At 53.0% G+C, this 9,816-nt stretch overlaps 2 protein-coding genes across 2 annotated transcripts; one reads left to right on the forward strand and one right to left on the reverse strand.

The window, feature by feature from the left end:
- Positions 1 to 306: 306 nt before the first annotated feature.
- On the reverse strand, positions 307 to 3,479 carry EAH_00003960 (hypothetical protein, conserved; the record flags this gene model as incomplete). The annotated part of the gene is made up of 8 exons (XM_013393584.1): positions 307 to 551; positions 650 to 781; positions 1,104 to 1,281; positions 1,566 to 1,817; positions 2,115 to 2,212; positions 2,416 to 2,542; positions 2,845 to 3,234; positions 3,420 to 3,479. 8 exons carry the CDS (start codon positions 3,477 to 3,479, stop codon positions 307 to 309), a joined length of 1,482 nt encoding a protein of 493 aa, XP_013249038.1.
- Positions 3,480 to 4,605: 1,126 nt separating this feature from the next.
- Positions 4,606 to 9,816, forward strand: EAH_00003970 (hypothetical protein, conserved; the record flags this gene model as incomplete). Its single annotated transcript, XM_013393585.1, has 1 exon — positions 4,606 to 9,816. The coding sequence occupies one exon, from the start codon at positions 4,606 to 4,608 to the stop codon at positions 9,814 to 9,816; it is 5,211 nt and encodes a 1,736-aa protein (XP_013249039.1).

Below are 9,816 nucleotides of genomic sequence, written 5' to 3' on the forward strand. Positions count from 1 at the left end.
TGGAACATTACGAGCAGCAATTTGGGGCCTCTGGCATTAATCGACTTGCCTTATCAACGGGGGATTTCTGGCCGCGAAGCAGAAACAGCTCGAATACTAGACACATGTCAGGTTCTACGTCTGTCTCCGAGGGGCAGGCTAGTTCGAGAGTCTGGTCGAATCTGAATTACCGATCAAAGCGTGCTACACAAATCTTGATTATTTGTGGAAGAATGTACCATACAAAGTGTATCCTCGGAAGTTACCGAGCAGCAAACTCCGGAACCCTGTTGAATGCAGAAACGAGTGTCAAGTTTTCTCTAAGTCCTATTCATGACAGAATGTGCGGGGGTGTGATTCTTGCCTCAAGCATTCGTCTTTGAAGTTTGCTTCAAATTCCACAGATTGGGTGACGGCTGCGGCCATTCCCGCAAATGATTCACTTTCTGCAGATTCGTTGCCGGCAGTCGACAGCACCGGGAGGGATACTTTACTTTGCTTTCTCGCAGCCGCGTCTCGCAGGAGCTTCTCTTCGATAGTGGGCAATCCGCTCCAGCGGAGACGCGTGCCTCCTACTCATGCAAAAAGTCCGCAACGTTCCAAAGGCTAAAAAGCGACCCTCTGGGTATTATGACCACCCTTCGTACTATAAAACTTCAATGCAGCCCACCCATGCGCGTCCATATAGACACAGAAATGAGATATCTTCCAGCTGGAACTTTGTCCTTGAGGGCCCGGCAGAGATCTATCTGTAGCTTCAGGGGTTGAGGTGCCCGCAGCCATTCAACACGGTACGATTTGCCTGAAGACAGAGTGCAGTTGTTGCATGAAATGTTTCAATTGAATGTCCAGAATTCGTTGAATGGCATGCATGTAACGTCGACGAGTTGACAAATTTTAGTAAAGTAAATTCCCAGTAGAAGTTGACCTCTCCAATAATATGCAATACGCAGCTGCGGTTTGTCCGCAGCGCGAAGCACTAGCCCATGTCTCAACCATTACTCTGGAGTGAGTCCTATGCGCGGCTGATGCAGAGGGAACGGAGTAAGAAAGATTCAACTTAATTTCGGCACATTGCATCTGCCTCTCATTCAGGCGAAGCTGCCTCCTCCATTAATGCGTACCCATAGGAATAAAGTTGTTTCTTTCGTTGGACTTGGCGTCGTCCATTCTCTTCGAAACTGCGGTGTATTCCCCTTCCTTTTTTAGGAGGCCATAAACAATGGATAAACGGGCCTTACGACGTCCCATTACAGCTTCCATTCGGCATTCGCATTCCCGCACCAACTTCACAAGATGGTCCTGGGCGCAGCAACATGCAGACGCAGATTCAAAGGAGAATACAGTGAACTGATACCTCAGAAGCGTACCGAATATGCTGAGACAGAGTTGGAACCGGATCTGACGAGAAGCATGCGATGCAGTGGCGCACTGAGCGAGAAACGGATGGAGCACACATGATTGCACCAGGCCACTGGTTAGCACGGAAGATAACAGGGGCTAAGAATGCATCTGCTTCCTCAAGCAGCAAAGGAGGCCTTAGTCTCCGTTCTGCTCTAATGTTATAGAATTATTTCACATGGTACCTGTCTGTTGAGGTCCTGCTTGGCTGCCTGACGCTTGAGCACTTTGAGCTTTTCCTCCCGCCACTCTAGCTCATCTAAAATCTTTTTGCGGACTACTTGTTCATAGAGTAGAAGCCGCTGTTGTTGCTGTTGTAGCTCCTTCTGTTGAACTACACACGCTGCTAAGTTTTCCTGTGCTGCTTTTTGTTCAACTGCAATAACTCTGTCCTCATCTGCGGTCCCAATTGTGAGGGATTTATCTTGCGTTATCGTCTGGACCCAAACGGCCACCACCCACGCAACCAAACTTGAGGGGCATTCTTCATCAACGGTACTATTATTCGAAAGGTACGTTTTTCATGTTGGTAAGAAGTGGTACATAATTTCTCATCTGCCCTGGCCATTCAAGCTCCCTGCTTCTTAACACTGTGAATGATTGGCTATTCAGGAAGTGTGGGAAAGCTCTACGAGTATCCTATGCATCATCCACGTGCTTGCAGAGTCAATCAGGGGGTGCTTTGCTGTAAAGGGGAGAGGTGAGCTTGCAGCTTTGCTGCCGTGCTGGCATACCGTAAGTTCATCAAAGTAGCTATCAAGGGCCAGAGATGCGGTTTCAGAAATCGCTTTCCTCAGCTCCGCTACTCTTTGTTCGGAAGCTTTTGCCTTGGCTGCTCGAGCAAAATGCAAATTTAATCACTCTAGGCAGGGATCGTATAATCGTTGGACCGGCGGATTTAGCGACGTGTTGCTTTCGTTCAAATTGTTCTCTATTGCGTGGCATCTGTTTGGGATTAGTATTTCTCATGTTTCCCGCCATGCGCAGCAATGGGCAAGACGTAGGTAACTAGCATTTGCGCCGTGCAAAAGATACCTAGGATTTGGCCAAGTTCCTCGTCTTCAATATCTTCAACCCATTGAGCTTCATCGACTTCCTCTTCTCCCTCAACCTTCGGTGAAACCCCTCGCTGCAGTGCGGCAACAGAAGCAATTGAAATACACTGGAAAACGGTGTAGCAAATATCGGAGAACGACTTGGTCAGTGGGTGGAGAGGCACTTCATGCGTCCTGCTCCCAGCACAACTGCCTAGTGCTTTCTAGAAGCCTCCTTATATCGTCCCCAATTCAAGACGCCCATGCTCATTGCTTAGCCTGTACTAGAAGACTTGTATCTAAGTAAAGCAGCCTGCAGCCTAGCTACTGGATTCCTGGCATTGTGGCTGCACGGTACATACTGATGCAATCCGTGCGTTTTTCTCCCGCGAACCATGGATGATTATTGATATCTTTGAACAAGCCCCACCTGTATGGCCAGAAGATTACCCAAGGCAACTGCTGCTGCATTGTCACACATAAGGAGAGTTGATTTGCGGGCCTTGTTGCTGGCAGCAGGTTGGGAGAAGTCTGCTGGGTGTTGGCTGCCTTCTTCTTCTTCCACAGCAACAACTACAGCTCTTTTCTTTTTTTTCCTCCTTTCTGAAGTTTCGCTTCTCGGATCGTTTTCGGATTTGGCAGGCGCGGAGCCTTGCGCCCCTCCTTCCGCCTGCATTGTACTTTTTTTCGTTGGTTTCGCAGAGTCAACAATTGGAGAGCCGTCGGGTTGCAACTGCTTGCTCTTTTTTGGGTGACGCTTCTTCCGTTCTTTTTCATTTGTCGGCTCAACTTTTCCTTCAACGGCTTCCTGTCCCCGTCCCTGCGCAACTCGGCCGGAAAAAAAGGAGAGCTAATGGAGCACCAACTAAAGTGCTGAATAGCGGGTAAGCGAAGATAGTCATCACGATTGCAGCAGCAGCCCCTATACGGCTCTAAATTTGCCGGGGAAAATAGAAAGTGTATCTTTTAGAGTCAAGTAAACTCAAAAAAAGTGCGACGATATACTTCCTCGTCTCTCGACTCGGCCGCCTGCACACCCGTAGGCGCTTCCCCCGTGTCTGACATTGAGCCGGAGCAAATGCTGCAACTCGACGAGTCTCGCTGCACACTAGTGGGACATATGGGTGCAGTTCGGCAACCCGACGATCCCCGACAGGAGTACGACCAGAGATCTATACAACAGGGCGCTTTGAGTCCCGTTGATTCTTACACATACTCCCCCACCAGGAAAGGCATCCGCTCTGCGGATTTAGAATATCATTGTTGTTTTTGACATAGAAACGTTGGTTTCAGGGATGGTGCCCTGTGTGTTGGTGCAGATCGAACCCCGAGACCCGTCCAGACAAAGGCCGCCCAGTGCAGGAACCACTGGGGTTCATCGGTCTAACTTGCCGCTCAAGAACATACAGAACTTAAATAAATGCGCTGTAATCCTCCATGGAGAGCTTCATATGCTTGCCCTAAATAGCCAGCCCCCCTCACCCACTACAGCACAGCCACGTACAAGAAGCTGTGCTCCTTTGCGTGTACTTCTTTGTTCTGAACCGTCAGCCGCTCGCACTCGTTTCAGAGAGCCTACCTAATGGCCTCAGCTTTTTCTTCTTAGTGGAGGTAAATCCTGCAGAAGGCTGCTCAAGTACGTGAACTGTGAATTCCTTCCTTATCCCCTCAGCCGCCTGGTGTCAACCGGGGGCCCTTGGGGGCCCTCGCTCTCCGCTCTTCTTGTTTTTGGTGGCTACAAAATGAGAACCTAAGAGTAAAGTCCTAAATTATACATTTTTAGCGGCCCAATGGGGCCATAAAGGATTACACATCCCCTTTGGAGTTGCTTCGAGTGTACTTCTGCTGGCGCCCAGTGGGGGCCACTCCACCCGTCAATTAACCACCGCCTAGCTGTGGTTTCCCCCTGCCTTTCTTTTTGTATGGGAGGGCAGAGGAGCTTGTCTAAGGCCATCAGCCAGGCAGGGTAGTGGAAGGGGCGCTTTCGTGCCTGCCTTCGCTCTGCATCTGCTCGTTCAGGAAAAGCAGCAAAGAGAGGGGCAACACATAAACATACCAGCCTCAGACGACAGTCTCCCGTTTTTGGTTCTCCCTGCTGCTTTCGTTGAGAGCATTTGTGGCTTCTGCGACTCCTGGAGCAGCCAAACAGAACCGGCAAGCCGCTTAGCAGACGCGACTCTGGAGGTGCGAAATGCCCTGTGCAGAATGCTGGGCTGCTGCTGGGGGTTTTTACCCTCCAGCAGCAGATCAGGATCCGCAGCAGGTCCTGGCGCCATACTTTATGGAAGAGATGCTGAAACCGCTACAGCAGTCAGGCGAACTGACGTTTCTGCCGCAGGGAAGTGAGAAAACGGAGAAGCAGCAGCTGCAGCGGCGGCAGCAGCAGCAGCATCAACGGCGACAGCAGCAGCGTGATCAGAATGAAAAGCAGCAAGAACACTGGACAAGAACGCTGAAACGATCTAGCCAATCCCGAAGAGGGCGCCTGCTCACGCACCTGCTCAGCAGCAGTGATGACTGCAAAAAAAGCGAGTGCTGTAGCAGTGAGTACGGTAGCAGCTATAGGCGACACACATCGAGTTGCACAGACACCATGGATATCGTCAATTGCAGAAACAGAAGCAGCAGTGGCGGATGCAGCACGATCGGCAGGGTAGACGAAAGAGAGAATGGGGCACAGCCGAAGACACACTCTGCATGCAGGGATATTGGAAAGGGAGCCGCACCATCGGAGGCGAAAGCAGCCAAAGTAGCTGCGGAGGCTCATAGAAGAGCAATAACACATTCTGCATCAGCAGGGCTGCACGTCAGAGCACTAGAGTTGCTGCAAAAACTCTCCCCGTTCCCGGAAGGCAGCTGTTTCATTCCATCTGTGCAGCGTCAGCTGCACCGCCACGAGCTAAACCCATCAGGAGCATCGGGGATTCCGTGTGCTGTGGATGCTGACATTGTTGCTGCGAGTGCTTCTGCCATGAATGGGCGTGATCTTGAGACAGACAAGCAAACCGCCTCAAGAACGGTGCAGCGGGAACAGATAGGAGTAGATAGGCAGCAGGCTCAGCAGCAGCAGGAGATGCTGGGACTGGAGGCATGGCGGTGGCAGGCTTTGGATGACTTTGCTACTGCTGCTGCGCCGCTGCACCGAGACATCGGCGTGCTGCTGCCTGAGAAGCTCGAGACTTTGCTGCTCAAGGAGCCGTCGATAAGGCAGCAGCAGCCATCGCCTGCACAACAGCAGCAAATAATGCAGCGAGATCAGCAATGTGCAGCACAACTGCATCAAGTGCAGGGACAAAATGGCTGCCGAGGACAGAACGACGAACTTTGCCAACCTCCCAAATGCAAACAAGAGAGTAGGAACGGCAGCGACAGCACAAGTATCAGGAGCAGCAACAACCGCAGCGGCAGCAGCAATAGCAGCGGCAGGACCCAAGGCTGCATTCGTGCCTTTGAAGTCCCTTCACTTTGCAGTACCCCTTGCAGCTGTGACAGCAGAAACAAGCGGAGACCAGGCAGTAGCAGCTGTTGGCAGCAAACAGCAGCGCTACTGAACTCCTTCATCACCATAGAGGACAGGCTGGAGCAGCTGCAGCAGCAGTATGGTACCCCAACGGCTCCTGATGCAACATGCGCCTTAAAGAGGGCAACATATTCATCAGGAAGTGCTTCCGCAGAAGAAGCAGTAGCAGCTACAAACGCTCTCGGTGCGCCTGCATCGGAAAAGCCAGAGGAATTGCGCCCCGCTAGTGTTTTTTGGGCATCTGCTGCTCCTCCTCCTACTGATTCTTCGATTCCGCCGCAGCAGCAGCACGCGGAGCCACATGCGCATCAGTCTCTACCAGCCGAAGTAGCACAGCAAATCCTTTGGCGCATAACTTCGGCCACTGTTGATCTACACAGGCACTGCAAAAAGGACGGGGACGTGCACCACCAGCATAGTCCGCAGCAAAAAACCCAGCTGGTGCAGGAGGAGGCTAACCTGCAGCAGGACGTGCAGCAGGAGGAGCAGAAGTTGCTCGAGAAAGGTAGCGAATTCTGTGCGACCTGCTGCTGCAGCGTTAAAAGCTGCCGAAGCTTCTGTGCGCGCCTTGTTCATTTACTGGGGGACGTGCGAGTGCAACAAAAGCATCATGAGCGGCTGCATTTGTTGCTGCTGCAGTTGCTGCTGCTGTTGCTGCAGGACCGGTTGGCCTGTTCCGTTTGTCGTTGCGACAGCGGGTTCCTGAGGCAGTACAGGGCTTTCGTCGTGGAACAGATAGTGCGGCTGCTCCAGCTCCAGCAAGGAGAGGACGAACAACTTGCGCCAGATTGGCTGGCGCTGGATGCTGATTCGTTGCACCATCAGAAGCGATTGGTGCTGCTGCTGCAGCTGGCCCTGTTGCTACGTGCCTGGCGAGCTAGTGGCTGCACAAGCGGCAGCAAAGGTGTGGTTAAGGTGGCGTATCTGTGCCTTCATCACTTGGGTGTTTGCTTTGAGCTGCGAGAAGCAGCAGCAGACATCCTTGCAGCAGCGGCTCTAGACGAGCTGTCTGTGACGATTCAGGAGGCTGCAATAGAAGCAGTCTGCGCAGAATCCGCATGGTGTAGATATGATGAAGCTGCAGCAGCGGACGGTGGAACAGCAGCAGCAACAGCAGCAGTAAGGGAAGCAGGCAAAGGGGCGAGTTCCGTGTCTCTGTGCAATTCGATTATCAAAGCTGCAGTGAAAGGAAACAGCGCAGCAGCTGCAGCAGCAACAGAATTAGCGACTTCAGTGGCGTGCTGCTTCCTGCTGATGCTGCAGCAGAGTACGCCGCATCCGGTTACTGGTGCAGCAGCACCTGCCGCCGACTTAAAAGCAAAGCCGTACATCCGAGAGTTTTTGGCAGAAGCTGCAGCACCAGCGTTTCCGTTGTTGCTGCTATTACTGCTGCCAGCTTTGGAGCAGCAGTCGTTGAAGGGCGAGGGTATGCAAGATACAGCAGCCACTCCTTTCTCTCTTTCATTGCATGCAGCCGAAGCTATCCATCTACTGCGCATAGCCATTCTCCACGTGCAACAGCATCAACTTCAGCAGCGGTGCCAGATGCAGATCAAGCACCAGCCACGACAGCGGTGTATCAGTAATCTGTTGGCGCTGCAGCAGTGGCAGCTTCTGGGTCTGCTTGAGCAGCGGCTCATGAGGCTTCTGAGAGCTGCCATTCGAACCTGCACGGAACGGTTTGATCTTTTGCTGGCTTTGCTGCAGAGGGAGAGACCCGACAGGAGTAAGGCGAGCAGCACCGGCACCAGCTGGAACATCGTGGAGGCGGCAGCAGCTGCAGCAGAAGCGCCGCTGTGCTGTGTCTGCGTGCTGGTGCAGCTGCCCAGGCTATCACTAGCAGCAGTGGAAGCAACAAATAATGCTGAAGAGGCTGATACCCTAGAAGATGTTGTTTCTTCGTTGGTCAACCTGCTGCTGAGGCTCGTCAGTCCTTGCGTATGGACTACCCATGCACCGGCACCGGCAGCAGGGAAATCAACAGCAGCGGCGGCAGGCTTGCCAGCAACTGAATCGCCCGTTGCAGTTGCCAAAACTATGGCATTCGGGTGTTTAGGTAAGCTCCTTGTTGCCTTGAGGGAGGCAGCGAGGAGCGCGTGCGTGCAGATACAACAGTCAGCTGTTGCAGCAGCAGCGCCTGGTCTAACAGAAGGGGCTGCTTTTGCGGCGGGGGCGCTGCGGCAATGCTTTGCACGCGGGGTTGGAGAGGTTATGAGGCTCTGTCTAGAATCAGCAGAAGCTGGAAGGCCGCTGCAACAGCAGGAGCATATATCCGATTTTTTCGCGGCAGCAGCAGATGCAGACATTGCCCTTTTACGCCTCTTGCTATCGCGCAAGGAGCAGCAGCAGCTTCAACAGCCACTCGCTTGCCGCATGCTGCAGCAAATCTTACAATCCCCCATCATTGATAGGAGGGAAGGCAGCAAAAGCTGTAGTGGGTGCAGTAACGGCGGCAGCAACTGCAGCAGCAGCGGCAGCAGCACCTCTCCTAGCAAGTGTATGATTTCCACTCGATCTGCCTGTCCTTCTCTTGAAGCATATGATTTGAATAGTTTCCAGCCAATCTGCAACAGTGGAGGCGAGGATGCGACTGCAAATACAGCAGCAACGAGCAGCGCAGCTGCGCTTCCTTTGGCGTGGGTCGCAGTAGAAACTAGCGCTGCTGCAGCTCTGCAAACTCTCGCACGCTTCCTTGAAAGCCGCAAGATGGATTCCAGCTCAGCTACAGCTACAAGGTATGTTCCTGTTGCTGCTTCGAGTGATGGTGTTGCTGCTTCTGCTGGTGCAGCTGCAGTTGCAGCTGCTGCGCGCCTTCTGCGTACTACATGGATACGGGTTGTCGGCCCAGCAGTGTGGGGAGTTTGTGTCCCTTATCGGGCCACAGTTTCCGTGGCAGGATCAGTAATGGAAGCAGCAAATGCAGAAATAGCAGCAGTAACTCCAACTGCAGCAGCAGCAACAACAGCAGAAGCAGCATCTGTGAGGGCTGGGCAGCAACATGCTCTTGCCATCATAGAAACCCGTGGCAACTTGATATGCGCATTTTCATCAGCGATGACAGCAGCAGCATCAGCAGCACTGGCTACAGCTGGGGAGCCGCAAATGCAACAGGCAGTGCAGTACGAGTTGCAGCAGCTGCAATGTTTGCAGCAGGACTTCACCATGGCGCTGCAGAACGCTACGCTTTCTGCGGCCCACGTGGCCCTCTCACACCAGCAGCCATGGAATATTAATGTCTGCTGCCGAAGCATCATCTTGAAGGAGAGTTGCGCCAGCACCTACTGGAATATAGCGCAGCATCAAGACCCTGTAGGGGCGCTGCAACAGGTCCTGCGAGCCTTGCTCGTTCACTATGCCGCGAGGCCAACCAACATGCATTCCTTCCAGAGCTGCTGCACCAGATGCAACGGAGGCAGCTGCCTGTGGCGAGTGATGCTGCAGGTAGCAGTCGCATTTGCCTCTCTTCGGTCACTCGCGCTGCAGTTGCTTTTATGGCCCCTCCGCAGCCTGCTCACACGGCAGCCAGGAGACTCCCAGCAGCACCAGTCACAACGTCAGTTTGTTGAGATTTGGCATGTTCTGTATCCGTGCTTTTCCCAGGACGAAACAGCTGCGGCAGGCGCTGCACCCAACAGCAGCAACAGCAGGAACGGATGCTGCTGTTGCAGTATAGTGAAGCTGGAAGACTTCCTGCAACAGGATGATTGGGTGCAAGTCAGTGACTTGCTTTTGGAGTTGATACAGCTCCTACAGCAGACAGCCGGCAGTGTCTCTGCTGTTGCTGCAAGTGCTGAACTTCCACGTCTGGCAGCAGCAGCAGCAGCCGTGCAGCGGGCAGCTGCAACGGAACGAGCCTATCGAAGACCCCCACGAACTCAGTAA

This window comes from Eimeria acervulina, genomic scaffold (assembly GCF_000499425.1).
Source record: "Eimeria acervulina Houghton genomic scaffold, Eah_scaff14, whole genome shotgun sequence".
Lineage (NCBI taxonomy): Eukaryota > Apicomplexa > Conoidasida > Eucoccidiorida > Eimeriidae > Eimeria > Eimeria acervulina.